The 27,502-nt window shown below is 29.6% G+C and overlaps 8 protein-coding genes and 1 long non-coding RNA gene across 14 annotated transcripts in view; 3 read left to right on the top strand and 6 right to left on the bottom strand.

The window, feature by feature from the left end:
* Nucleotides 1-1,235: 1,235 nt before the first annotated feature.
* On the bottom strand, nucleotides 1,236-4,637 carry LOC146533653 (uncharacterized). Of its 2 annotated transcripts, none has more exons than XR_014878567.1 (3): nucleotides 4,392-4,637; nucleotides 2,265-2,373; nucleotides 1,236-1,776 (listed from the first exon to the last, which is right to left on the bottom strand). It is a non-coding gene; the product is annotated as an uncharacterized LOC146533653 (long non-coding RNA). The 2 variants fall into 2 exon arrangements; XR_014878566.1 differs by lacking the exon at nucleotides 4,392-4,637 and adding an exon at nucleotides 4,274-4,379.
* LOC146533654 (splicing regulator SDE2) lies at nucleotides 2,516-4,067 on the bottom strand. Its single transcript, XM_085194679.1, has one exon. The coding sequence runs from the start codon at nucleotides 3,917-3,919 to the stop codon at nucleotides 3,206-3,208; it is 714 nt and encodes a 237-aa protein (XP_085050805.1). The 5' UTR covers nucleotides 3,920-4,067; the 3' UTR covers nucleotides 2,516-3,205.
* Nucleotides 4,638-5,132: 495 nt separating the features above from the next.
* On the top strand, nucleotides 5,133-6,740 carry vih (ubiquitin conjugating enzyme vih). Its single transcript, XM_085195345.1, has 2 exons — nucleotides 5,133-5,364; nucleotides 5,433-6,740. The coding sequence occupies exons 1-2, from the start codon at nucleotides 5,264-5,266 to the stop codon at nucleotides 5,860-5,862; spliced, it is 531 nt and encodes a 176-aa protein (XP_085051471.1). The 5' UTR covers nucleotides 5,133-5,263; the 3' UTR covers nucleotides 5,863-6,740.
* Nucleotides 6,741-7,365: 625 nt separating this feature from the next.
* Syx16 (syntaxin 16) lies at nucleotides 7,366-12,206 on the bottom strand. Its single transcript, XM_085195344.1, has 4 exons — nucleotides 12,018-12,206; nucleotides 11,332-11,462; nucleotides 10,577-10,749; nucleotides 7,366-10,135 (listed from the first exon to the last, which is right to left on the bottom strand). Exons 1-4 carry the CDS (start codon nucleotides 12,096-12,098, stop codon nucleotides 9,519-9,521), a joined length of 1,002 nt encoding a protein of 333 aa, XP_085051470.1. The 5' UTR covers nucleotides 12,099-12,206; the 3' UTR covers nucleotides 7,366-9,518.
* A 263-nt stretch (nucleotides 12,207-12,469) lies between these two features.
* Arp8 (Actin-related protein 8) lies at nucleotides 12,470-18,703 on the top strand. Its single transcript, XM_085195342.1, has 2 exons — nucleotides 12,470-17,112; nucleotides 17,364-18,703. Exon 1 carries the CDS (start codon nucleotides 12,637-12,639, stop codon nucleotides 14,323-14,325), a length of 1,689 nt encoding a protein of 562 aa, XP_085051468.1. The 5' UTR covers nucleotides 12,470-12,636; the 3' UTR covers nucleotides 14,326-17,112; nucleotides 17,364-18,703.
* On the bottom strand, nucleotides 14,576-19,785 carry LOC146533649 (XK-related protein 6). The gene is made up of 5 exons (XM_085195343.1): nucleotides 19,413-19,785; nucleotides 18,478-18,597; nucleotides 17,380-17,567; nucleotides 16,917-17,066; nucleotides 14,576-16,306 (listed from the first exon to the last, which is right to left on the bottom strand). The coding sequence occupies exons 1-5, from the start codon at nucleotides 19,667-19,669 to the stop codon at nucleotides 15,840-15,842; spliced, it is 1,182 nt and encodes a 393-aa protein (XP_085051469.1). The 5' UTR covers nucleotides 19,670-19,785; the 3' UTR covers nucleotides 14,576-15,839.
* A 235-nt stretch (nucleotides 19,786-20,020) lies between these two features.
* LOC146533648 (uncharacterized) lies at nucleotides 20,021-21,843 on the bottom strand. 2 transcript variants are annotated; one of them, XM_085195017.1, is made up of 5 exons: nucleotides 21,587-21,827; nucleotides 21,084-21,341; nucleotides 20,746-20,930; nucleotides 20,445-20,602; nucleotides 20,021-20,271 (listed from the first exon to the last, which is right to left on the bottom strand). In XM_085195017.1, the coding sequence occupies exons 1-5, from the start codon at nucleotides 21,650-21,652 to the stop codon at nucleotides 20,135-20,137; spliced, it is 804 nt and encodes a 267-aa protein (XP_085051143.1). In that variant the 5' UTR covers nucleotides 21,653-21,827; the 3' UTR covers nucleotides 20,021-20,134. The 2 variants fall into 2 exon arrangements, with proteins under 2 accessions (XP_085051143.1, XP_085051144.1); XM_085195018.1 differs by having other exon boundaries at nucleotides 20,091-20,271; nucleotides 20,465-20,602; nucleotides 21,587-21,843.
* Nucleotides 21,844-22,906: 1,063 nt separating this feature from the next.
* Nucleotides 22,907-26,356, bottom strand: Vps28 (vacuolar protein sorting 28). Its single transcript, XM_085195019.1, has 7 exons — nucleotides 26,158-26,356; nucleotides 26,022-26,082; nucleotides 25,465-25,660; nucleotides 25,019-25,120; nucleotides 24,221-24,355; nucleotides 23,481-23,613; nucleotides 22,907-23,066 (listed from the first exon to the last, which is right to left on the bottom strand). The coding sequence occupies exons 1-6, from the start codon at nucleotides 26,162-26,164 to the stop codon at nucleotides 23,482-23,484; spliced, it is 633 nt and encodes a 210-aa protein (XP_085051145.1). The 5' UTR covers nucleotides 26,165-26,356; the 3' UTR covers nucleotides 22,907-23,066; nucleotide 23,481.
* A 498-nt stretch (nucleotides 26,357-26,854) lies between these two features.
* Nucleotides 26,855-27,502, top strand: part of cora (erythrocyte membrane protein band 4.1 like coracle) — a 72,652-nt gene continuing 72,004 nt past the window's right edge. For 2 of the 4 annotated variants that reach the window (XM_085195009.1, XM_085195008.1), the window contains exon 1: nucleotides 26,857-27,130. The gene's annotated coding sequence lies outside the window, so the exon portion shown is untranslated. Of the gene's footprint in view, nucleotides 27,131-27,502 lie in introns of all 4 variants that reach the window. The other 2 variants (XM_085195011.1, XM_085195010.1) reach the window with 2 other exon arrangements.

Genomic DNA, 27,502 nt, shown 5'->3' with positions numbered 1-27,502 from the left:
GTATACTTAAATAAGCGTATTTTTGCCGCCATACTTTTTTGTTGTTCTTATGACAGCTGTCAATGATAAAGATAAAATAATTAGATTACAAACGCACGCCTAAAAGCCATAAAATAAAGAATCAATTAGATTACGAACAATTTACTAGCCATAAATTAAGAAAGGAACTGAACTGAACAATTTACTATTATTTAAAGAACTGAAATAAATTTTAATATGATTTTGAAATTTGTTAATTATAAAATTTTAATTATCACAATAGGTAGTCTCAACAAAATAGTTAGAATATTACATTATTATTTATCCTATATAAAAAAAATGCCTAAATAAAATAAATTAGATTCATGCTGTATCCCGCACACAGCAGGGTAGGCAGGGGGAACCTAGTGTTAAAACACTCCGCTCCCCACTTTCCGCTGAATTCTGAAAGCATTGTTGTTGGCATCTGGAGTTGAGTGGCGGAACTCAACGTCGCGCTTTGAATTGGCAACAGAGCAAAGAAACGAAAATATATTTTTTCATTAATCTAGACTAGACTATATACTTAAATATAGTTAACTGTTAAATTTCTTTTTTTATATTTAATATCAGCTATTACACTATTGCAAAAATTAAAATACCTCTTATTACAGTAAATACGACCAGAATCGTGGGCGCCTTGAAACTACAGATTTGATTTTAGGATGTTTTTTAGGATTATTTTATTCTCGAGTGAAAAATTTGTAAAAGTTCAGAAAGCCTAACTTCAAGGAGGCCACGACTCGTCCAACGTTAACGTTTGAAAACAAAGACAACTTGCATAAAGCTTTACTATAATTGTTTATAATAAAGATAATAGAGGTCTAACATAAAATGTGACTGTAAACGAGACTGATTGTGGGTTCGATACCCACTCAAGGAAATGAAATATTTATTTAAATTTATATTTCCATTTCTTCCCTCTGTTGTAAAGGCAAAGCGCGGCGTTGAGTTCCGCCACATATCACCCAATACCTCCGGAAATCGGCGGAAAGTAGGGAACCAAGTCCCTATCACTAGGTTCTCTCTACCTGCACTACGGGATACAGCGTGAAGCTGATTTTGATTTATAAATGTTTATAACTTTGTTCTACATATAAAAAATATGACTATCACAGTCACTATATTGATAGTATAATTAAATAGACTAGTTCTATTTCAATTTAAAATATTTAAGAGCTTTTTTGTACCACACATATAGCAGGGTACGCAGAAGAAACCTAGTGCCAAGACACTCCATTCCCCACTTTCTGCACTTCTGAGACACACACACTGCATGTCGACGTCCTCCATAGTTGAAGAGAAAAATCACTACAATTGTTTGCGTATCACGCAAAACGGGAACATAAAAAATACAATTTTTATACAACGTAAACAAATATTTTATTACAATTATAATATAACTAATACTAATAACTATTTAATAAAATATGTATACAATAAAACTCTTTGGTGATCTCACCTCGTACTCCATCATAAAAAAGTTCTCTCAGAACATTATTTCTAAATACCTAACACATTAAACACTGAATATTCAATAATGAGGTACTTAAAGTTAACTTAAAATATATATTTTTTTATTTATCGCTTAAGTATATCTATTACTTATTACTAAACTTAAAATATATAAATTAAATTTATTTGAATCTGCTATTTATTCTTCATCCGAAGGTTGTTTTACCCAAAATCCCCACGGCGCGTAACCGTCATGCTTAGTCGGTCCTCGATACACTTTTATTTGGACTCTACCAACACTTTCTATAAGAAAAAATATTAAATAGTTTAAATAAACATCATACGATTGGTGTCTCGATATATAGAAGTTTTGAGTGAGTGATTCCCAATTGAAAGAAAACTAATATTTCAATTATATTCCCAGATCTGCTAAAAGTGCAAGTTTTTTTTAAGTACACACTGTGTCCCACTGTAATTTTATTGCTATCATATCTGGGATTTTTATTACAAAGAGTTATAATTTCAAAGAGAGAATAATAAAATGTTCATTCTCTCTTTCTTTTTTCAGGATAACCTGAGGAACCCTAGTAGAGTTAGGACACTCCGTACTCACTGTTGATTAATAGAAGCCAGCGAGGAAATGAAAATAATGTAATCCTCAGAGTGGAAATCAAACCCACAACCGTCACGTTTATAGTCACAAGCTATGCTACTGCGGCATAACGGTCTCAAAATATTTATGCTAAACTTTGATATAATAACTAGCACTATATTTACTGAATAAAACATACCTTTATGATCATCAGAATGTCCATCTGATTCATCATATTCAAATTCTCGTGGTCTACCAACTGCCAGTGAGATGAGAGCAAGAAGAAATATAGCAGTAAAAAAGTGTCTCTGAAAAAAAGATTTACTTGCTAAATATAAATGAGATTTTTATTTAATGCTCAAGACAGGTAAAGGCTATTTATTTTTTAATTTAGTGATATTGTAACCTATATTTTTAACAAAGGCAATTATAAAAAATAAAAGATGCAGATTGTTTTTGTGTATAACATTTATTTCAATTCTTAGGATAAACTACTTATTTTCTATTTTTTTAATTACATAAATATAAATTTTTAGTAACAGAGACTGACATTATTTATGAAAAATATACATTACAAATAATACAAAGAATTTTTTTTTTATCATTTTTTAAAAACCTATAGGGTATATATTTATATATACTTCCTGTGGATATAAAATTATGAAATTTAACAATAAATGTGAAGTTGCAGTGAAAATTTATGGATATTTAATTAACTTATAGTATGTAAATTGTTTTAAATTGTATTTCCTGTTGACCTACAATCTTGAAATTGGGTTAGAACAATCGGTGAGCAAAATTTATGTCGTACATATCTCAATATGTTTTTCAAATTTATTACTGTTTTATTTCATGTAAAAATTAAACATTTTACATTTTATTTTTACATTTAATAATTACTTAATCCTTAAAATATTACTGTGTACTTATTAATAGACATTTTTTACAAATCTATCTCAATTTCATTTAAACAAAATTTCAAAAATGTACGGATTTCAAATTATTGGGATTATTTATTGGTTACTGATAATTTCTTCTCTTGCTTACAATTCACAAAGTGAATGCTGCATGCAAGAACATTATTACATTAACTTATTAAATACAAAACCAATAATTATGTTATGTAATTAAACATGCTTACTACAAAGCTTTACTACTTTCAGAGGTGTGATCAGATTCATTTCCACTGTCAGTTGAAACAATAGGGATTACACTGGATTTTACTTCCTCTTCTTCATCACTTAAAGAAGAGCAATCTGAGAATTCAGCATCAATCCATAACTTGGCTTTTTTTTTCTTTGCTTGAATTTCCACTGCTTTTCTTTTAGTTCCTTCTTTAGAACTACCAGCAGCTTGCCAACCAGCATCTACAGCTGCACTGACTCGCTCTGGCAGTTCTTGACGTTCTTTTTCATAATTTGGATTCAAATTCACTTCAATTTTAGGTTCAGCGATAAGGCGCTCCAACTTTTTCTGTTTTCTATCAGCAGCTTCGCGTTCTCGGTCTTCTTGTCCTTCTAGCCATTTTCTTAAACGTTTTTCTTCGTTGATATCACGTAAACGTCTTCCAGACAAATCTCTACATGCTTCACGGTTTGTAGTTTTTTCTATTTGAGCTCCAATAGCTCGTAACATAGAACCAAATCCACCTTTACCGCCCACGAGTCTCGAGCATATTCTGACTGTATTTGTATTTGTCAATAAAAAATTGTCAGATGTAGGTTTTCCGTTGATTAAAATGTATAAATCTTCAATAGGAATTCCATATTCAGATGAAAAAATGTCTTTTAAGTTTGATACATTTGTGCACTCGATGTTAGTTAAAAGTTGATTTTCAAAGTAAACTGCAGCCATTTTTAAGAATTCTTTCTAAATTACTTTCACAATTATTTTAATTTCACTTATAGTAAATTAAAAGTTTGTTGGTATTATATTAAATAGATCACAAAACGAAACCACCATTTAGTTGACATATGTCAATAAAAACACAAAAGATGACGCATGGTTTAATTTAATTAAGCTTATGAAGTTATGACGTAAAACAGATTAAAAATAAAAGAGAAAAATAAATAGGAAGGGGATAATAAATAGGGAGGGAATATAAAGCGATGTACGATGATTATACAGTAAAGTTGCCAACTGACCTAAAATATACGCATGTTTAAATAGAAATACGATCATATATTATAAAATATGGGCTATACTTACTATTACACTGATCATTGTTTCTAACTAATAATTTTAAACTGTTATATAAAGCACCTTGTTTATTAAGACTGAAGTGTAATAATAAATACTCTTCTCTTATATAGATTCTTAAACTTACCGAAATGTCTATCCGTTCACCCAAATTTCACGCCTGAATGAACACGAACAAAATAAAAGAAAGTGAAAGTTGCTGTTACATTCTAATTTTCCTTGTTATAGTTTTAGTTATTTTTTTAAATTGTGATCGATTATTTATCCCACAACTTTCAAACTATTCATGAAATAAAGACACATCTTTAAACACAAATAAAAATATGCAACAACTCCAGACATCCAGAAAAGAAGATCCCGAAATCATATGCGTAAACTATAGATAATTTATAATTATAAATAGTTCTATTAGAAATAAGCTGCATGTTTGATATTTTCTAATTAATATTTTCATTTACAAATGACTTATATTGAATTAAACAATATTTTGCAAAAATTCAAGTTTCATCAATACTTACAACTTTTATTTATATAATCTACTTTTTTGTACATTTTTAAAGGTAAATTTTAGTAAATTCATCAAAACTTAATAAATAAATAATTACCACTTATCAGTAACACTTACAACGATTTTTAGGTGGTACAAACTTTATAATATACAGAGTTAGTTTATATAATTTTGCAAATGATCACATCAATCAATCAAAAAATTATCTATTAAATAAAGTAATATTAAATAAAAATATTTACTATATTACCAAAAGCTACAATACATAAACGGCACCGTAGGTACGGTATTGATTTTTACAATTCACAGATTATAATAAAATAATGCAAATACTTACATTATCTGTACTTGCAGGTTGATTGACGCCATTATTGCCTTGCTGTCAAACGAGTCAAATATCCAATAAAATTTGAGCTTTTTAAAATTAACAGGAAGTCGTCTGCATTCTAACAGACAACGGGCGATACATTGTTTCGTTTAATTGTAATATTATGGCCCAAAATATCAACCCCCATTACGCCTCATCGTCGAATCCCGCCAAACAGAATGAGGACACTATAAAATTAAAGGACAATCACGCTGTGAGCAAACGGTAAGATTTTCTAATAAATAGTTGCAATTTTCATGATTTTCATTGTTCATATAGAATTGTTGTTTTAGATTGCAGAAAGAGCTTATGGAGTTAATGAGATGTGCAGACAAAGGGATATCAGCATTCCCTGAAAGCGAGAACCTATTTAAATGGATCGGAACTATCAACGGACCACTTGAAACCGTGTATTCTGGTCACAAGTATAAATTATCCTTGGAATTTCCTAATTCTTACCCATACGCACCTCCTGTAGTAAAATTTTTGACGCCCTGTTTTCATCCCAATGTGGACACATGCGGGTTAATATGTTTAGATATATTAAAAGACAAATGGACGGCATTGTACGATGTACGTACTATATTATTGTCAATACAGAGTCTCTTAGCTGAACCTAACACGCAAAGTCCCCTCAATCAGCAAGCGTCATATCTATGGCCGAACCAACCAGCTTATAAGAAATATTTAGATGAATTCTATAGTAAACATAAAGATTCATAGTTCTGTAGTTAATTTGCATTGTATTTTACGTTGTGAATGTATCATGTGAGATTGAAATTGATTAAGCAGATATTGATTTAAGTTTTTTGTCACATTCAATTTGAAATTTAACTGTTTTTCTTATTTTTTTATATAGTGTTAAACTTATTTATTGTGAAATAATAAACTTTTGTTAATTTATAGTGTATATTTTCCCAATTGTGCACTAGCCACCTTTGATTTGTAAAGACAGAGTATGTATATTGAGAGATCACTCACAAATACAATTATTTAGTTCAATTATTAAATATGTTTTTTCTTTATTACAAACCTAAGTTTCTTCTTAATAAATCAAAATTCTTATAGATATTTTGATTTTATTTTAACAATAAAACTAATATATATAAGAGTAATTTGAATTCATGCTGATAATATAAATTTGAAGTTTGGTTGAACATCTTTTAAGATTCTGATTTAAATTTAAAAAATATTTTTAAAGAATCCATTTATGTAGGAAGATTCTATTTATCTATCATGTTAACATAACCCACTGTGGCCACGATCACTTACCTTCTGTATGTAAAAGGTATTATATACAACTCTTCCTTTTTTCCACTTAACAGTGCGTACTAAACCATGGATTAAATAAATATTAACTGCTGGGGCAGTGCAACATATTCTTTAGTCTAACTTTCAAGTTTCTTTCATTCTAACACTAAGTATTGCTTTCTTCACATATGTAGAAAATAATTAAGCTGTATTTAAAAAGCTGTGAAAATATTTTTTTTTAAATTAAGGTTGTTTTTCCACTCCATTAGACAAAATGCATATCAAGATTTGAAAGAAGTCAAAAGTTAACTACATTCATTTAATATAACAATAAAAAATATATTATGCACTTTAAAGTTGCTGTTTATTTTGTTTTTTTTTAATATAACTACTAATTTGTTTTTGTCCAGTAGATTTAAATTAAAATAGTTTTTTTTGTTTTATAAAAATAAAATTAAAATGTATATTTTTCGATGATACTACATAATCAAATAAATAGATAATGAAGATAAAAGGGTTGCAGACTGACCATTGAAGTAAAATAATAATTACAAAAGAGACCACCGAGAGAAGTTTTAAAAATATTTCTTTGAGTAAGATAAAATGTAGTAGATTGATTTAGCATTATAATGACTAAAATAACCATAGTAGTGTAATGGTGGGTTTAATTTTAAGAGATAGTTGCGAGTTAAAATCCCAAAGTGACAAATATTTGTGTTTATAATTTAGGCGTCGTTTAATGTTAGGTCGTCGGGGTGCAGCGACACGGCAATAAGTTATGTTCATGTCTGCGTTGTGATAAGACAAAGCGCAACGTTGAGTACCGCCACTAAACATACAATATTTCGAAAATAGAGCTGTGCGTGGACAATGGAGTGTCATACGAACTTATACGTGCGTGACGTCTCCAGAAAGAAAAGTAATAAATGTAAAAGAAATAAAGACGAAAGATGTACGAAAATAAAAACAAAGTTATAATATTTAAAAAAGTATTTAACATATTTAATTATTATTACTTACTATATAAAGTATATAATTTATAACAATTACACATTTTGGTCACAGACATTTTATAATTTAAAAAAATGTACATTAACTTAACAGAATAATAAAAAAACAGACTAGGATTTATAGTAATGTGTTTTTACAATCAAGCTTAATAAATATAAAGACTAATTTCATTTAAATCTAATTAATAAATAAATTATTAATACTAGTATATTCTAGTTTTTCATTAATATAGTGGCCATTAGCTAAACTAAAATATACAGAAGTGTATAAAATTATGAACGCAGCGGGACTCGAACCTGCGCCTCTTAGAAACCGTACAAGCGTATTAGGCCATATATTCTCATCAGGTTCGATTTTCACGCTAAAATATTTATACGTAAATATGTATCTACTTACATATTTCCCTTTCCTTGGTGTGTGAAGTTGATATAAGTTTTCGTACATAAAAAACGCATAATAATTATACATAAACGCATAAAAAGCTTAGTGCCTTTATTTAATACCTTGATTATCTAGCACTATAAATAGAAAAATATCACCAATTTTCAAAAAAAAAACAGGTGTCCCGCAATAAATGACAAAAAATATATCCCGCTCCATATTTACACAAAAATATTATTAACTATTAAAAATTCACGCTATATACAACATATAGCAGTATAGGAACTAGGCAGAGAGAACGTAGTATAAAGTGACGTGACGTTGAATGGCCCTTAACAACACACTTTCTCTACCAGATCGACGAAATGAAAATAAATAAGGAAGGAAAAAAACGTATATCAGAAACTATCCCGGAAGCATTTGTTGTACTTTATATTTAGTTTTCAATTTGTTTACTATCACTTATAAATATATTTATAGGTCGAGTTTAACGTGTTTCTAGATTATCCATTCTTTACGGGACCCCTGTATATTTTACTGAATGAATGAATGAATGAATGGAATACAAAATATTCAAAAATAATAAACCGCGTCAATGTCTAATTGAGCGTTCTATAAGCATTTTTTATTAATAAGGCGGTTAATAAAAAATATTAAATATTGGTATGTCTTATTCAGGTTTTGGAGTTTTGATATTTACTTAACATGACAAATAATATATTTAGTAGCCATATGCTGTAGAACATTATTTCAACGCGGAAACATAAAAGAATATTGTTACTATATAATACCTCGACCAAAAACCGAACCTGCGCTTAAGTTTCAGTACACAATATAACAATTATATTACAATATTATTTTTAACATAGGAATGATTATATCTCACTGATATTTTTACTATTATCTATATTTTTTATGTTATTCTTATTTTGTTTTCAATTTAATAGGACCGATTTAATAAAAACATTTTACACATAGGTAAATTTAAAAGTTGTTTTGTGTTATTTTCAAATTTCATAATTATTTACTGACTTTTGTAAAGCTTTTAAAAATATCAGTTTTTTCTTTATCAAATCAGACCTTACAAATTTTGAAATATATTTTTCTTTATTTCTTTATCTATCTACTTAACTAACTTGACAAATTAATTATTAATATTTACTAAATTATTTTTTATTTATTATTTTAATACAATAAATAGGTATTTCATTGAAAAATTAAAGTTGATTGGTTGAGCCCAAGCATTAATAAATTAGCAAATAAATATATTATTTATTAATAAAAAATCTACTTAAGAATCTGATTGCATATAAAAACGGTTTTCAAATAGTGTTAATATAATAAGTAAGTTAAATACTAACATATATAATTTGTATAATTCATAAAACAGATATAAAGTACATAATTTTTATGATTACCTATTAAACATGGATATGGAACAAAAAAACTTCATTTTGACTCCAACTCTAAACTTATGTTTTTAATAATTTCTGGACTAATGACGGCACGACTGGAGAACATGGTAGGCGAAGAACCTAGTCTTTGGGCACAAAGGCTTTGTCAGAAATTGTTAGTTATACACATATATTCAATAAAACCTTTTAAGATTTGAACCCATGTCCAACACGTTTAGCACTACTGTTGTATGATACTGATTAAAAACTGTGAGTGCCATAAACACAGATTAAAAATTAAAAAGCCCAGCCATATTCACATATATAGCGTAAAACAAAAAACTAACTCTTAACAATGATCAATAGGAAAAACATGGCTACCACCATTACCGCCAAAATGAGAATACAATGCATTTTCCTATTTTTCCTCTGATATCTTTCAGCTTTTTGTAATTGTTTAAAACCTTCATGCACTTGCACTTGCGTTTGTTCTATATTGTAGTCTATACGATCCAAAATGGTGCCTTGATCATGGACCATATTGCCTAAGTCTTTAAATATTTCATTTAGATCGACTATAGATTTCACTATTTTATTGACTTCCTGCTCCCTCTCTTCAACCATTTTGGTATTCTCTTCTTGCATTAGAAGTAACTGTTTTTGATTTAACGCTGGCTTTTCGAACATATTGTCCAAATTATCGTCAAAATTCTGACTTGTGCTTGGTAAGGAGAATAATAAATCTGTTTGGTTATTAGTTAACCCTGGTATTAGTTCGTCTTGGAGACTTAACTCCTCAAAATTTGGCAAATCGAAATAGGCATTTGATCTTTCTTCTCTAGATGTAAGGGATTTTAGATAATTTGATTGGGAAGTTCGAAAAGTTATGCTTAGATCTTGTAGTATTGATACAAGAGCTAAAACTACATTGGATGCTAATTTTTGTTCTGTTTTGTTACCTGGAAAGAAAGTTTTAGTGTTTCTGATATTGTTTTCGATTATGAAGTAATTTTAATTTTTTTTTTTTTTTCCTTTCTATACATATTGTTACCTTTCAAGAGGCGCTGGTTCAAATATAAGAATAATTAACAAGATGTAACAGCTGTTTAAAAATTTCGACGTTACTTGGTAAGATAGTGTGGCTTTGGTTCAGAGTGCTTGGATTATATCCAAGAAGCGTAGGCTCAAGTCCCACTATGTATAAATTTTGCATTATATTATGATTATTCTATAGCTGGAACATGACTATGCAATATGGCTGTTTGTTTTAATTCCACCTTAAGGAATATTTAAAATCATCATCATCATTTTTTCTCTTTTAAATGGAAAAAGACAGCCATCTACAGCTAACTTAAGCATGGCCACAACTTGTCACCCATACTGTAATGTTATTTACTCACCATGTCTAACTTGTGCCTTAATAGCTGTCAACCTTGCATGGGCTTGAGTAAAATGCTTTCCTATTTCTGAACACAGTCTATCTATGTGGTGTTGTTCTCCACTGTCGTCCAACGCCGGTCGTCGTATTTGACGCTCATGGCGGGATTGTAATTCTGATATTTTTGTCCTTAACCTGGAAAATTATGAAATTTGATATACAAAATTTATAATTATCATCGGACAAAATCTTTACCTTAAAATCATTGTTATACAATTAAAATGATAACGGAATTGTAATTTTTTTTATAAATTGAATTATACAGAATTTATAATTATCATAGGACAAGATAATCTTTACCTTCATTTTTAATATACAATTATATGTATATTCATTTTTATACAATATAATAAAGTCTTTATAAAATAAAATTTAAATAGTTTAAGATAGTAGATAGTATATAGTAGTTTAATAGTTAAAATATTATAAAATAGGTAAAAAATATAAAGGAAACAGTAAAAATTATAGTTGGAAAGTATGATGTCACAGTGTTGCAATTTATAAATAATATTTGGATAAATTGGAACACAAATGTATTGTAATTTCAAAATTGATCAATACTACCTTTGTCAATAAACACAATTTCATGTGTCATCTCATTCAAAAGTAATTGAGCCTCAGATTGAGATTAATTTAGTTTTACAGTTAAAATTTATAGTTCATCATCAATATTTGTTGATAATATGTAGAATAAGTTTACAAAAATGATATACAAACCTAGTAATAATATAATGGGCTTCTTCTAAGCAGTCGCTCCATGGTGGTGGGGCTACTTCTGACCGATCCAACCCCACTTCTAGATCATGAGTGCTAGATCTAGTTAGCCTAACCCTTTCTGAATCATTTCCCTAGAAAAAAAAAATAATATCTAAAAGAAGCTAAAAATTAATTGAACATGATTAAAATTAGTATACACAAAAGAAAACATATAAGCAGTATAAGACAAAAAAGTTATTTTTATTTTGTCTGTCTGATTTTGTTGAAGAGTTTTATTTTATATAGCATAGTCTCCAAGTAAATAAAATTGCAGGTGTCATTAAGTTTTTCTAAATTTTTATATCATTTATAATTTAATATAAAAATTATTTGGAAATATTTTTCACTTAAAGCTGCTGTCTACTGTCTGTATAATCTTATAACATGTGAAAAGTTTATTAACATCGATAAATACATTTCATAAAAAAAAAAGTTTGTGGAAGTGACCTAGTAAAGGCAGTGTTAGAATTGTACTTTTTTTTAAGTCTTATTTCTTATTCAAATATATTTAAGCTAAAAAAATTAAAAGAAATAAAATCCAGTTTCAAATTAATGATAATTATCAAAGCAGTAATTTTAATAACAAACTTATCAAGTATCAAATCAAATAAAACATATAATCAATAATTTATAATAAATTAAAATACTTGTTCCGAAAATAGTTGACGGCTATGTATAGCATTATTGCGCATCAACACAAACACTTCCGTTAAACTCCTTGACACCATTTGATTTTAAAAACGAAACGAGTAATAAATTAAATAATTTTAATGATATTTTGTTGGTATATAATCTCCTTCGCCACACAATAATGTCATTTGTCAGGCCTTTGATTGTGTCAAAATTTGACAGTAGTTGTGTAGACTATAAATGAATGTAGAAAAAAAAGATTTTTGAGAATACACTATCGTACCGCAGAAATGGTTCCGTAAATAGTGTACACTACCAGGCACCGAATAAAAAATCTTTTTAAGATGATTTAAATTAGTTTACAACCATACGTGAAAATTAAATAAGGTTTAATAAAGTTTTTTTATTATTTAAATTAATTAATTCATTTTTGATATTTTCGTGTATAAAAATATAAATAAGTTAGAGTCATTTATTTGAAGTTTACTATCCGTCAAACTCAAATGATAAAAATAGGTTATGTTTACTTTATTGTAACCGGTGTCCTAATCAAAGTTTTCTTATACATTATATATTAAAAGCATTTTATTAATCCACAAGGCTTAATTAAATACAAGAGAATATAAAATCATTTCAATGAGTCAGCCATCTCACGACCCTGGCCCGGAACAATTTCAACAGTTCCCTTCAAATAGAATAATTGTGATACATCCTGGATCTCTTTATGTGAGGATAGGAAGAGCATCAGACTTGCTACCAGTGAAACAGCTTCACTGTATAGCACGAAAACGACGATCGGGCGGCAAAATATATCGAGACCCTTTCATACCGCCTAGCGTACCTAAAACGAAAGAACTAATAGAGGAGCTTGAAGAATGTAGGTTACAAATATCACATACGTTGCAATCTTGCATGCAATCTAATGGAGCTCGACGTTATGCTACACCTCCACAGCAAATAGCTGCTTTCAATAGAAGATCTTTACCAGAAACTGTAAATGATGGAGAACCATGGCCTCAAGTTCAATGTGAAATAGTCGTTGGTGATCTAGTACTCGATATTGATCCGGAACTACCTTATAATATACATTTTCCATTTAGAAGAGGAGATTTTAACTTACACTGTGAAGTAGGTGGATCTATTTCATCAGTTTTAAATGATTTATACACTATTTGGAGTTCTGTTATAGAATATAAGTTGGGTATCCCTCTTATAGAATTAGTTAAATATCGTTGTGTATTACTCATACCTGATATTTATACTAGAAGTCATTTGAAATATCTTACTTCATTATTATTGAAGGACTTAGGATTTGGTCATTGTTTTTTAGTACAGGAGAGTGTGGGAGCTACTTTTGGTGCAGGCATAGGCTCTGCTTGTGTTGTAGATATTGGAGACCAAAAAACGGCCATTTCATGTGTAGAAGATGGAATTTCACATAAAACAACTAGATTAAGAATGGACTATGGTGCAGGAGATGTATGTCAGACATTATCTTGGATGTTCCACAAAAGTGCTTTTCCTTATAAGAACTGGACAGAAAATGTTCCTCGAGATGTTATACTCATGAGAAATCTGTATCAAGATTTCTGTCATGTAAACTTAGATGTATGTGGTCCACAAGAAAAATCCTTTCTAGTCGACCACCCGGGCGACGTAGTTAATAAATACACACTACAGGTAGGAGATGAATGTATTATATCACCACTCTCCCTTTTTTACACTGATTTACTTAAAATAACTGGATCGAAATCAACAAAAATCCAAAATAGACAACCAAGTGATGCAGAAGATCCATTTGATGCTGAATTCCTAAGAGAAACGGGAAGAAAACGCGAAACTGCTGATCCCACAGCTAATGAAAGTCAACAATTTGAAGGTGGTAATGAAAATCAGCCCTCCACAAATCCAGACGAAGATATAGTAGTAGATACATTAGAAAGTGGCCCTGGAGAGGTATCATTAGCTCCTGGCCAAGTTTTAAGCTTAGATGCGGCTATTTTACAAAGTATAGATAGATGTTCAAGTGAAGAATTAAAACGAAAGATGTACAGTAGTATTTTGATAATCGGTGGAGGTGTTAAAGTCCATGGTCTAAACTTATGGCTACAAAATAGGCTTGCTTTGCAAATTCCCTATACATATAAGACAGAACAGTTAGAAATAGTGACATCTCCTAAGGACATTGACCCCGCTAGTACTGTTTGGAAAGGAGCTGCTGTCATGTCTTGCTTAGAGTCTGCCGTTGAATTGTGGATCAATCAAAGGGAATGGAATAGATACGGTTTGAAAGTTTTAAGGGAGAGAGCACCTTTTATTTGGTGATGTGTATATTTTATAATGTTTAGTTAGCTTATTAGAAATAAATTATAATAATCTTTTTCTGTTTTTTGAGATAACTGCTGAATGTTATAAAGATACATAAATTATTAAGAGTACTTTGAATTTGGAAAACAACAAAATTCAATTTTAAGATGGTATTTAAAAATAATTATATTTCTATATTTTTTTTTAATTATAAATGTAATATAAAAAATCTAAACACAGGCAATGTTGGGACAAAATAAAACAAAACTAATATAAAATATATTTATTACAAAACTCTTAGATGTTAACCTAAGTTTGGCAGATTCTCTTGAGATTTAATGTAAAAATAAAAATAAAAGTTCTATCAAAATCTACAATATTACATACAGAGGTATAAAAATTTACGATATTTAAATTAAATCAGTCTTGTTTTGCTAAATTATGTTATAAAAATGAAGGCTATTGTGGTTCACTAATAATATTAAAAAAAAAATAAACTTGAGAGATATAATTGTAGAATATTTTTTGTGTATTCATAAGAAACACTACTTACAATTATAAGTAGGACAGGCCTCACGTTTTTAAGTAACTTGATTCAAAAGTGCTTGTATAATTGAATAAACAATATTTTACTCTTAAATCCAAAATGTTAAAAATGCATATTCCAATTTAATTTAAGTACAGAATGTGTAACAACATTTTTGCAAAAACAGCCTCATATAGTGTTTGATTTAAATAACATAATAGTAAATTATCTATAAAATATACAAAAAAATCATCTAAAAGTATCATAAAAGCAAAAATTTGAGTTGAAAATGGCATTAAATTATTAAAAATAACAGTAACATTACCGGTAAAGAAAATTAAGCGTATTTTAACAATTTTACGTTACGTATATATAAATTATAAAGAATCTTGTAAAATAATACAAGATTTCAATGTGCACCTCTCTTATAACGTCCAAGCCCTTTAATTCAGACATAAGCATTTTTTTTTGATAATAGATATGCTTATATTAAAGAAAAGTTATTATTGTCATAACATTTCTAAAATATTGTTCCACAATTTCCAGGAAAAAAAATTTTTTTTTGAAAACGTAAAAAATATTGAACGTAGCGGGATTTAAAATCATCTAACTAGGCGAGTTCGAAACAGTCGCGAGTTCAAACACGCTACGTAAATATTTTTATACGTCTTCTAAAAAAGTATTATATTTTTTATTGGCTATAGTTAAATAAAAAATATTCGATTCAAAGTACCAAAAATATTAAAATACATGTTCTAATTAAAATGGCTCAGTTCTTGCAACTTCTTCAATCAAAGCTCAACGTAGCGACTTTAAATCCTGTTCATATTATATTAAATCCTAAATAGTGTTATCATTTTTTAAATGTTATTCCACACTTAAGAAAGATAAAATACTTAGTGTGACTTGGACGGTTTCGTAGAAGCGCGGGTTCAAATCCCGTTACGTTCAAATTTTTATACGTTTTCTAATAAAGTATAGCCCTAAATAGTTTTCTTTAAAAATATCACCTAATTTCAACTTCGCCATGCTTAAACTCCGCCATAACATCACTCACACTGCAAGTCCTCGGATGAAAGAAACTATAATAGATAATCATAAAAATTAACCCTAAAATGAACGGGACAAAACTAAAAACTAAAATTGGATAAAAATAAATAGACATTCTAATATCTTTATTGCTATAAAAATACCAAATTAACGCACAAGTTAAGTTTTGTATAAAACAAATTGTATAATATATTGAATATCTATATCTCGTTTTTCCTTCCACTGGTAGTATATAAGTAAAAAGATAAACAGATCCAAGGGTCATAGAGAAGGCAAGTTCACATATTTTATTATGTGAACAGAATAGTGGCTTTTCGAGGAGCTGGAGCCAGCAGGTCATAATAATGATGTGAAGGAAACAGGCCAGGATCGCCCAGTGGGGAGATATGTAGGCGATTATTGAGATTGATGTTATACGGCTTACTGGAAAGAATTAAAATTAAAACCCTTTATTGTAAAAATAAAAAAAATGGTAGGAGGAAATTAAATTGAAACATGCTCACAAGTATTTTCTATGAATATATGCTGTATTTATTTTGCTAATAAGTTATTTTTTCTTGGTAAATTTATATATTTTTAAAGAACATTTAGAATAATAACAGAAATATTTAATATCAAAAATAAAAAAAACACACAAAGTTGGCCTGTAGGCCTAGCTTGGGGCTGTCGTGGCACAGTGATGTTTCACATTGTCTAACCGTAAACGCGACAGTCGTCGATTCTATTCTCTTAGAAATACAGCGCAAAGTTTAGTGTCAAGTTCAACCACTCAACACGCAATGTCTCGAAAACAAGAATATTCAAATTCAAATTCAAAATATTCTTTATTCAAATAAACTATAAAAGCACTTTTGAATCGTCGAATGTACATGTCAACAAAAAGCTACTACCGGTTCGGAAGGCAGTTCTGCCGAGAAGAGCCGGCAAGAAACTCAACAGTTGCTCTTTTCAAAGTCAATGGTATATTTTACTATTACATTAGCTGGAATATTACAATATGATCTGATGATTATAAAAAAACAAGAAAACTTACGTGTAACAAGAAAATGCCAAGCCACCTGCAGCACAGTGCCAGTCCAGGTCATATTGCCTTTATCCTGGGCAAATCGCACTGCGCGTTGGTACGCCGCCAGACACCACCCCATGCCCACTATGGAAGAGCTGATTGAGAGTATCTGATGAACTGAAAGAAGAAAGTGGACTTTCAAAACGGCTACGCTTAGATGAGGGTATCTAATAACTTGATTAACTAAGTTATGTTTTCAGTTACAGTCTAATGATAGGTATGCTTGCAATTCGCAATGTCTCAAAATTGAAGAACTAAGTTTCTGGTCACTAGGGTCTCCATCTCCATTTTTTGCCCATTCGAAAAATTACGCACTGGAAGAAATTCAACTACACCGAAATGAATTTCTCGACTCAACTTTTATCTTAAAAAATCACAAACACAATCACATTAAAACACTAATTTGGTCTCCAGGTGACCAGGTCCTTACCTGCAAGATGATCATATTGTCTTAACAAGAGGCTGGTCTGCAGGACCTGCTGAGGGGCAGCCTCCAGGAAGCATTCGAAGATCCTGAGGAGTGCCGCGTCTGAGTCCTCCTTCAGCATCAGACCGTAATACTTACGTTGGGATGCTGGATCGTTTTGACGTTGCGCTTGCCGAGATTTTATTGCATATCTGTTGATATAAAATCAGATTTGCTTTTTTATATAGCGCGTCTCGCATATAACAGGGGATAAAAGGAAACTAAATTTGTATTCAGTTCACATTCTGCAGTCTATACTGCATGGCTGTGTGACAAAACCCAGTATCCTGAAATTTTGGCTAAACTCAATGGTATGCTTTGTCTTGTCAGATTGGAGAAGTCAACTTCAATCAGTCAGTCCCCTCAACTTTAACACACTGTGTGCGAAATCGCAGATACCAACAAAGTATTTTGTTTTACTAGAGCAGGGAAATGTAAAATATTTTAAGCGCTAAGTAAAATATTTTAAGCACTCTACTGGGCTGAGACCAGCTAGTCCAGAAAGTCTCAGAATTCCACACTGTTCTTTGTTTCACCAAAATGGAAATACTTCACCGAGTGGGGATTGGAATCACAATCACCATATTTACAGGGAATAGATCCATAAATAATTTATTGTATTTGCTTATTAAGAATTGAGTAAATTATTACTGCAATAACATAATTGTTGCAACCACAAGTGTGTAATAGATAACATACAAATACTCCTTATTTTAAAAATTGATAACATTCAACAATGTACATAATTACAAAAACATTATTATAACACTTCCTTTGTTTTGCATTTTGCAATTGATAATTTTGTCCATCCATTAGTATTAATTCTTGCTTACTAAAATATTTTCAAACTATATAGGCAGGAAAATGTAAAATATAAGCAGACAGCATCTATTTGGAGAATTTAGAAACCTTTGGAGAATTAAGAGAAAATATTTAAAAATATATGTATATTATTTCATTCTCTCGAGTAGAAATTCAACTTGAAGGGATTGAATTCGAGATACAACTAAAAAAACTTATAATAACATTTATGCTTTTAAGAATAAACATAACAACACTTACATTAGAGCATCTGTAAAACGTAAAATAGGTGCCATTTGTAGAACCAATATAAATATTCTTAACCACTTTCGTTTTGTGAATTCATTTGATATTGAATCTTGCTCCTTGTCTTGAGAGTACCTGACAAGAAAACATAAAAAAATAAGAACAAAGTGTTTTAAATTGTGTTTTTAAGTGTTTTAAATGTTTTAAATTATTTGTGCCATAATTAAAGTACTAAACAGAATTGCATTATTAATTTATTTTTTAATTATAAGTACTAATGGTTATAATTAGAGTAAAATATTATTAGCAGAAACCTTAAAACTAGTAGCACTGGAAGGGGGCAAGTGTGCAACTACAAATAAAAGTTGTAGTTTCAGTTCTGTGAAATATTTAATATTTTTATTTCCTAATTCTGGTAACAAGACAAAGTGCAGCATTTAATTTTGCCACTCATAAAACATATAAATTTTAGCATAAAGAAGAAAATGTATGTTAATAATAAATTAATCTTAATATTAGGTTTCTTCTACCTTCCTAGTTATTTGTAGAATAGTGTGAGCTTGAGAAAAAAAATAGTTTCATCCTTTATCCATATAAAATATTTTTAAAAAATCACATAAAAATGTAAAACCATTTTATGAAGTTTTACATTGTGCACTGATGAGCCACGATAATGTCATAATAATTATCCCACAATTCAAGACCGTGTTTATGTCACAACTTTAACTTGACCTAGTTTTAAATAACTTAATATTTATGAGCTATATGAAAACTACTTGTGAACTAAATGAAATATAATTTAAAGATATAGCTTATATATTTGGCACTTAGACTTGGCCTCTGTGTATATTTAAAGGTGATTGTGACTCAGTGATCAGTTAAAAATAGAGTTTTTCGATTCACATGTTATAAAAACTGATGTCATTGCTCAAACAACTAAAAATACTTACATTCGTATTGAAACTGCTGTATTTATGAAGGCTGGTAACAAGATGAAGACCAAAGTCCATCCAAACTCCATCATATTCTTTGATAGAAAGTATCTAACAGCTATATTTATATCCAATCCTAAATCAACAAAGTGACCAACAATAGCAACAACATACATTATTAAATCTAAGTTTTTAATTTTTATATTGTCTGGCATTCGATCCGTTTCGTCGTAGGAATATCCACTGTGAAGCATGTTTCTTACAGATTTCGGCATTTTTTTGATTTAAATAACAAAACTTGTCGTCACAATATACACAACATTTCGATTCGCGGTCGCGGTCGCGCGTTTTTGTTGATGCTGCTGGAGAAATGACAAACGTCCAAAATATTTGACAATCAGAAATAGTTGCTTTAGATGTAAACTGTTTTGCACTTGACAGTATTAAAATGTATTGTAATGAACAGATAGGCTTTTAATCTATTAATTATGTATGTATGTACATTATGTGTCTATACTTATCTATTTGTAAAACATATTTAATTAAATGTTTATTTAACAGAAGACTGATCTTGCTCGACTTTAAATATATTTTCAAAGATCAATAAAACATACAAATATGCATTTTTCGATTTTTTATACCGATTGTTAATATTAACAATGTATAGTAGTAAGGTTATTAAAACAACAGTTGGTAAGAAAAGCTTAATGTTATTTAATAGAAATAATAATGCATAAAAATCAACGATATTTATCCTTTAGAAACTCGACCAGTAAACTCCATTTTTTGGGAAACAATAATTCTCTGCTGCTCTGCCACTCATCAGTTATTAGATCGTGTATAGATGCATTTACTACTTTTAAATATCCACATTTCTCTGAAAGAATAATAAAAGTACACGAAAAATTATATAAAAATAAAGATCGTGGTGCACTGAATGTTTGACTGGAAACGCAATGGTTATAGCTACCCACTGGCGAAATATTTCAAGCTATTTCTAATTCCCTTTTAATATATAAAATCAAAAGCTGTATATAATGCTTCATTTACCCGTATAAGGATCTACTAACAGCTGCTCGTAGAAATGTGGTACGAAGTCGTTTAAGCACGCTTGTACGTCGTACAGCGATGTATTCATCGCGTACGCGTGCTGCCTCGTCTTTATCTCAACCACTGACACTAGACTATCTTGCATTGTTTCGTTAAAACTGAAAGGATTTCAGGATTTTTTTATTGATATTTTTAAAATTCAACCTCATCCTTAACATATAAAACTTGCTATATAATATCTTCCTTTACAAATTACAGGAAATATGTATAAATAATATTAAAAATAAAATTATATACTAACAGAACAGCTTGATGTAAAATGCAATGCGCAACCGCAACTTCGTCGGGAAGCTCATTAATACATTTATTGACTGTATCAAAGTATCTTAAGTCTTGAAAGTTCTTTATAACTCCATGGAACTGTTGACGTATATCAGCTATTTTTTCTACAGGGTCAAGGAGACAGTGCTCAATTATTTCTGTTATCTGAAATTATTTATTTAAGATAATTATGAGAAAGAAATCAGATTAAAGATGAGCAACTTCGGATGGCAAACCCAATCACCATAATAAACCAAATAAGCCACATTTCATCATCGCGAAACATTATTTTATTAAAATAAATAACAATTGACGAACCTCATCCAAACTAATAATGTAGTTGGTGAAATCATGAAAATATTTGATTTTATAGAACTTTATGACCGCACTTCTTAACTCCCTGGCCATTTGATTATTCATGATGTGAGCAAGATCTAGAAAAGTGTCCATCACGTGTAGAGAGATGTTCTTGAGACTGTCGTAGTTCGAACGACTTTTATTGAAGAAAGCTCGGGCTTCGTTGTATGCTTCGGTAACTAAATGATACTTTGTATCTATGTTTGGTGTGTTAATGGACTGAAAGGAAATATTAATTTTATGGAAATATTTAAATTTCATTGACGGCAGTCGTAACGTTGTAGGTTCGATTCCCACTCGAGGCGATAAAATATTTAATGTTTTTCATTTCCTCCTCTCAACGTGGAAAGCGGAGAACGGAGCTTTTTTGCAATAAACATTCCAGAACCACCACAAATCAGTTAGTTTATTAATCAATTTCCGGCTGAAAAGTCTTGAGGCTAAATAATAAAAATAAGTCTTACCTCTTGTAAATGTAATAAGAATACTACAATTATCACCATATATCTGGGTGTTACTGGCAAAAACATCACAAAACACAAAGGATTATATTTTTACGAAAAAAAAGTTTTTTTTACTAATGCTGCCCTGTCTCATTACAGTTATTTTGTAGTAAGTAGTAACATATAATATGATGTAACGTTTTTAAAATATTACAACGTGAGTATTTTATGAGTTTATAAAACCATACTTTTCGTGGTAAAAATATAATGTGTAGAAATTTAACACAAAAAAATTAAAACAGTCATAATGAAATCTTACGTCGTATCCGTCCGTCGGATCGTACATATGAAAAAATTAATATATTTTAAATATTTCAATAAATAATGGTAATCAAACTTGATCTTGACCTTGGTGTTGTCGCTATTACCTATAGCAGCGAGTATTATAATAATCGACAGTGGTAAATTTAATATCATTTCGAGGAAACAATTATATTTACATTTTCATGAATTTAATATCACCTTCATATACAATTCCTTTCTATATTATTTGAATCGATAAAGGATCATATAGAATCATTATTTAAGTTCAGTTCAGTTCTTAATTAATGACGTTTCGATTATTATTTAAAAAACATTAAAAAATTATACTGTGTCTAAAATAATGGTCACCCCAAAATTTTTGATGAATGTGCAACTTAACTGCTTTTTTATTGTTGACTTTAATTCATTTGCGTGGAACTATGACGTATATAAGTACAAATATTTTCAGCGCACGTGCTTTTTTACCTTACTAAAACATTAATAATTATGTCTTAAAATATTTTGTACAATCTAAGAGGTATAAAAATAAATTATATACAAAATAACTATTAAAATTATCATTCACATTTCATTTTAGCTTTTTAATAGAATTCACTTTATATAAATTAAAAAGACACACATACATTATACATTTACATCATAATAAAAAAACTCCAAATCTCCCCCTTTTTTAGCCTTTAATTTGCAAAATATTACAGACAAAATAGAGTTAAAGCCGTCGTTGCCCAACGGCACGACGCCAGACTGTAAACGCAACCCTTGTGGGTTCGATTTCCACCCGGGAAATAATTATATATACATTTCCCTTACGCACTTTCCGCCGAAATCTGCAGGCATTGAGTGTGGAGTGGCGGATCTCTCCGCCGCGCTTTACCTCGTTACCAGAGCGTAGAAATTATAATGTTAAATATTTCATTCTCTCGAGTCGGAATCGAATCCACAATCCTTTGAAAATTAGAAAAAGGTGAAAGGAATAAATAAAGACAATACTCTGGAGTTCAAATAAAACCACAACAATCAAATAGTAAAATATTTATTATAACATATAATAATAATTACATTACATACAAAACGCATAACTTCCAACAAACAGTCCATATTACATGCGATGACAAAACTACACTTAGATAGATTAGATATAGAAATATAAATGATTAATATTTTAAAGTTACAATATCTGAAACAAAAAATATAACAAACCTTTAAATTCTAGAATTTTTTTATATAAAAAAAATATTATTATTATTAGTATAAATTAAAAAAATATTTATTCAAATGATAGAAAATTATTTTTTGTTACAAAAATGTTAGTAGTAGTTAAAAATAAAATATTTATATAAGAAGATAAGGAAAATACACTTCACTTCTTATTCAGAAAAAAAATATACAAAAAGGTTTGAGTTGCTTTAAAACACAAGAAAATAACTAAAAGAAAATAGGGTGTTCCTGTTTTTACTATGTAAATAAGTAAGGAAAATTAAATAGAAAAAGTAGGACATCAAAATTTTTACTGTGTCCCAAAGCAGTATTGCATTCAAAAAATTTAAAAACCCACATATGAACTCATATGCTACCTTCTATTTAACCTTACCTCAGTCCTTATGTAAGAATTTATTGAATGCTCCATATGAAGTCTCCAAGTCAAAGACCAGTTGTCTCACTTGGCTCTCTGATAGCTCATCTGATGCTGACATCTCTGATAACTTGTCTAACCACTCTTGTACCTGATGGAGATAAAAGATGTTAAAGTAGATGTGTTGTAGCATTATGCTATTTTCTGCACATACTAGAACCTAACATAACCTGACAACCACAAACTAGGACACTTTGACACCTTTTTCACACTCCCTTTCATTCACCATTTAATAAGGATATATACTGGTTTCTTAATATACCGGAGACCCGCTTAAAGCTTTGCTAGCTTGTACTTCATAAATATTGATTTTCTCATCTGAATTATTTTCGTGTTCTAATAACATTATCATTTTAAAGACAATATCTATACATTGATAGCAAAATTTTCTGCTAATTCAATAAAATATTTATTTTAAAACCATACAATTCTTTATATTGATGTAAGTTTTTTATTTATGAATCCAATTGAAATAGCACAGACATTGAATGTTAAGGGATGTTTACCACAATACAACAGTGAAAATTGCACTTAAATTGGCTAAGCTGTTTCTAAGATTAGCAAGAACAAACTCTATTACATTGATAAATTCCCCACCTTTGTTCTTTTGATATACCTCCCATGTACAGACCACTGATCAGTTAAGACTTTATTATAGGTATAGAAGAAATAAAAAAAATAAAATAACTAGTTAAAACCTTTACTTTCCCCTCAAAGTCCTCAGGCAGCATTTCAAGGCGGTCCATTGTGTCCTTCAGGTCTCTGAGCTCCGGCTGTATCATGTCCATCGCACGGAGGTCAAGTCGAAGCTTGTCCATTAAGGTTATGAATAACTGTAAAAAAAAATTATTTTTAGGTTGCGACTGAATAACTGCAAGGGAAATTAATTACTATTGTTAGAAAAGTATTATGAAACAAGGTGTTGGTGTGTTCTGCCATTCAATTCAAATGGGCAGTGCGTATGGAATATTGTCTTAAGCCTAGATTGCTTCTACTTTTCCTACTATGCAGAAAAAAGGGTGAAGCTACTTAAATAGAATTTTATCTTCTAGAAAATTTCTACTGTCATTGAAATTTTAAAAAATTAACTAACTTAATTTAAAAAATACTCTTTAAAACAAGACTTTAAAGTCATTTTATAAACTATGGCAATGGTTCCAAGCATACTATTTAAGCACTAATTATTAATTTGCCTTTGAACCAACAACCATTATGTCTACTGTCTACTGTTAGAGAACACTCCAGTTCAACTGATATGCAACAGCTTATGCTTTAGTATTCATCCCACTCTTAATTTTTTTATATTTTTTTAGATACATTCTTGTCTCTTTACCAGAGCAAAGATATTAAAATATTTCATCCCCAAATGAGAATCCAATTCACAACCGTTGCATTTACAGTCAGACACTGCTCCATTGTGCCATAAATAAAATTGTAATAAAACTAAGTATAAGTATATTTATTTATATACTTTTATTTTATAATTATGTACTTACTGAAACAATCTCAGCGATATATTTATTGGTATTTCCTTTGTCATCTTTGATGAGGTTTGGTTTATTTTCTCTTATCCTTTCCAGTGCTGCAGGACAATCTAACTGCAATTAACAATGTTATTTTTATTATGAATGTAAATTATAAAACCTTTAGTTCCTCATATGGCTTAAAAACAGTATTTACAATTTCAATTAACATTATTGAACTGATTACTTGCTAAAAATTCATATTAAATTTGAATTACATATTGCATCTAATTCTTCCATTGAAAGGCAAACTTATCCCACGAAATTTATAGCATATATTTCCCATATTAATATAGTTTTACCTGAATTCTTGAATACTATGATTCGTCTAAGTCATACTACCTGGTATATTCCTATATTCTTTTTTTATATTTAGAGTCTATTTTACTTCCACAACAGTAAATATCATACTAACTCACCCGAAATTTTGTAACAAAACTTTCAATATTTGGAAACTCATCACCCTGAACTTGTTTAAAAGCTACTTTATATTGAACCAATAGTCTACTGCATGCAGCAGTGTACTCCTGGGCGCGGACACAATCTCTCATATAAGCTTTCTCCAGATGCTGAAGTGTGCTGATTACAGCATAGAGTTCAGCCATATTGTCATGCCTGAAGATATAATATATAAAATATATATATACAAATTTAAAAGCTTTTTATCTTTATGCAGGAACAAATTTAAAAGTTTTTTATCTTCATGTAGGAACATAGTGTTAAAATATTTTGTTCACAACAAACTGACATTTTCAAGACATTGCACTGAATGTTTGAGGAAATTAGTGAGAATATTAAATTAATAAGAACATTAAATTTATTTAATGTTAAGTAATTGTGGGAATCGAACTCACAATTTGGCGTCAAAAATAGCGGAACATCAGCATTTAGGATCGAGTAGGACAAAAATAAATTTTAGATATCTAGTTCTGATGCAGGCATTTAAAATTATTGTTATATACATTAATATACTTACTTTTCTCGTTCCCTTGTGTTCCTGTATAGCTTGACTTCTTCATACAGTTCTGGTCTTGTGTCTGAAGAAATAAATTAATAATTAAAACAAAGAATTCACAACAAGGATATTAATCAATAACATAGTGAGTCATTACCTTGCATTTTTGACTTTTCTTTACTCTTAAATGATGAAATATGAAGATGAAGTAGATCGTATTAGATTAGGCGTCGCTCTAATGTGATTGAAAACAATTATTTTTAAATTTTATGCAATATAAAATGTGCAAAACTAAAATTACTCCTTAAGCAGCCTTTTTGACATTTGACAATAATAATTATTTTTTGACATATGATGTCAGTGTCCTCTTGTATCGTATTGTTTTACTTGCCTCAGATTCCTAGCTCCCATATATAAATTGTAATTTTAAATATATAAAGACGCCATTCACTTTACGACTTATATAGAATATCTAGAAATTCTATTATGTATAAAATTTATTTAAATGCATCTAATTAGTATTATACATAAAACAATTTGCAAGATAGAATTTCAGATATTACACGATTGTCACTAAATACAACCAATAATTCAGGACCCAATAAAAATTTATATTAAATAATAACAAAACAAAACGAAAATAAAGTTTAAAAATTTTACTACTAAAACAAATTGTTTTTCCACAACAGACATAACGGTCTTCAATTCGAAAAAAACAATTTATTCAATAACAATAATAATAATTTTAAGGCATTCAAGTTTCGTTCTTAAGCGTGTTTGCGCGATGACGTAACCCACCAATATGGCGGATGACGCGGCCCCTGCCCCCGCACATTTGCCCCCTACCCCGCCTATAAACTCAGTAATAGTAGTTTCATCCGTTAAGCAGCGTTACAGCTCGTCTCAAATGATTTATGAATGAAAAATAAATCTAATATCTCTTAAAACTTCTATAAACTTCGCTTTAAAGTGTTTGTGTTGTGATTTTATTCTATAAAGGTGGATTCGTGGTGAATGTGATAACCAGTTCCTCCTTTACAACCAGTGGACTCATGTTTACGTGAAAACACGACACAGTTGCGAGTTTTTCTTAACAAATTGCCGTTTAATGGGATCTTGTTGATATACAGGTAAGTAATAATATTACCTACACCATTTGTATCTAAAATACAACTACTAAACTTAAGTACAAAAATTGTAATTGAAATAAATGTTCATAAATTGAACCGTTTTTACCAAGTTGTTTATATTCCAATAGGAATGTTATAATTCTTGTTGAGGGCGCGGCGATGTCCCACTTTTCACAAGACGTAGTACAACTAAGCTTAGTCGTATATAATACAGTGCTTTCATAAATTCGTCGCACTTACAATCTAATAGCCCTAACTTGAAGGAATGCGGCCCGTGATAACGATAAACTTTGTATTTTATAATGGTAATTAAGGAAATCGTTTGCATGTTTTTGTTTAAACTTTACTAAAATTTACTGGTTGAAATTTAAA

This window comes from Heliconius melpomene, chromosome 12 (assembly GCF_056956725.1).
Source record: "Heliconius melpomene rosina isolate 202511_hmr_F chromosome 12, ASM5695672v1, whole genome shotgun sequence".
Classification (NCBI taxonomy): domain Eukaryota; kingdom Metazoa; phylum Arthropoda; class Insecta; order Lepidoptera; family Nymphalidae; genus Heliconius; species Heliconius melpomene.
The sequence above is the reverse complement of the archived record's forward strand: the minus strand, read 5'-3'. Positions and strand labels throughout refer to the sequence as shown.

Excerpts from the sequence above, each read along its gene's own strand:
- LOC146533654 (XM_085194679.1), bottom strand. The coding sequence starts at position 3,919 with ATGGCTGCAGTTTACTTTGAAAATCAACTTTTAACTAACATCGAGTGC.
- vih (XM_085195345.1), top strand. The coding sequence starts at position 5,264 with ATGGCCCAAAATATCAACCCCCATTACGCCTCATCGTCGAATCCCGCC. Across the intron at positions 5,365-5,432 it reads AATCACGCTGTGAGCAAACG|ATTGCAGAAAGAGCTTATGG; the intron begins GTAAGATTTTCT and ends TTGTTGTTTTAG.
- Syx16 (XM_085195344.1), bottom strand. The coding sequence starts at position 12,098 with ATGGTGTCAAGGAGTTTAACGGAAGTGTTTGTGTTGATGCGCAATAAT. Across the intron at positions 11,463-12,017 it reads GTCAACTATTTTCGGAACAA|GGAAATGATTCAGAAAGGGT; the intron begins GTATTTTAATTT and ends TTTTTTTTCTAG. Across the intron at positions 10,750-11,331 it reads GCCCATTATATTATTACTAG|GTTAAGGACAAAAATATCAG; the intron begins GTTTGTATATCA and ends ATAATTTTCCAG.
- Arp8 (XM_085195342.1), top strand. The coding sequence starts at position 12,637 with ATGAGTCAGCCATCTCACGACCCTGGCCCGGAACAATTTCAACAGTTC.
- LOC146533649 (XM_085195343.1), bottom strand. The coding sequence starts at position 19,669 with ATGCCGAAATCTGTAAGAAACATGCTTCACAGTGGATATTCCTACGAC. Across the intron at positions 17,568-18,477 it reads CGTTTTACAGATGCTCTAAT|ATATGCAATAAAATCTCGGC; the intron begins GTAAGTGTTGTT and ends TTATATCAACAG. Across the intron at positions 17,067-17,379 it reads ACAATATGATCATCTTGCAG|TTCATCAGATACTCTCAATC; the intron begins GTAAGGACCTGG and ends TTCTTCTTTCAG.
- LOC146533648 (XM_085195017.1), bottom strand. The coding sequence starts at position 21,652 with ATGTTTTTGCCAGTAACACCCAGATATATGGTGATAATTGTAGTATTC. Across the intron at positions 21,342-21,586 it reads TCTTATTACATTTACAAGAG|TCCATTAACACACCAAACAT; the intron begins GTAAGACTTATT and ends ATTTCCTTTCAG. Across the intron at positions 20,603-20,745 it reads ATTTTACATCAAGCTGTTCT|TTTTAACGAAACAATGCAAG; the intron begins GTTAGTATATAA and ends AAATCCTTTCAG.
- Vps28 (XM_085195019.1), bottom strand. Across the intron at positions 25,121-25,464 it reads GTTTTGTTACAAAATTTCGG|TTAGATTGTCCTGCAGCACT; the intron begins GTGAGTTAGTAT and ends TGTTAATTGCAG. Across the intron at positions 24,356-25,018 it reads ATATCGCTGAGATTGTTTCA|TTATTCATAACCTTAATGGA; the intron begins GTAAGTACATAA and ends TTTTTTTTACAG.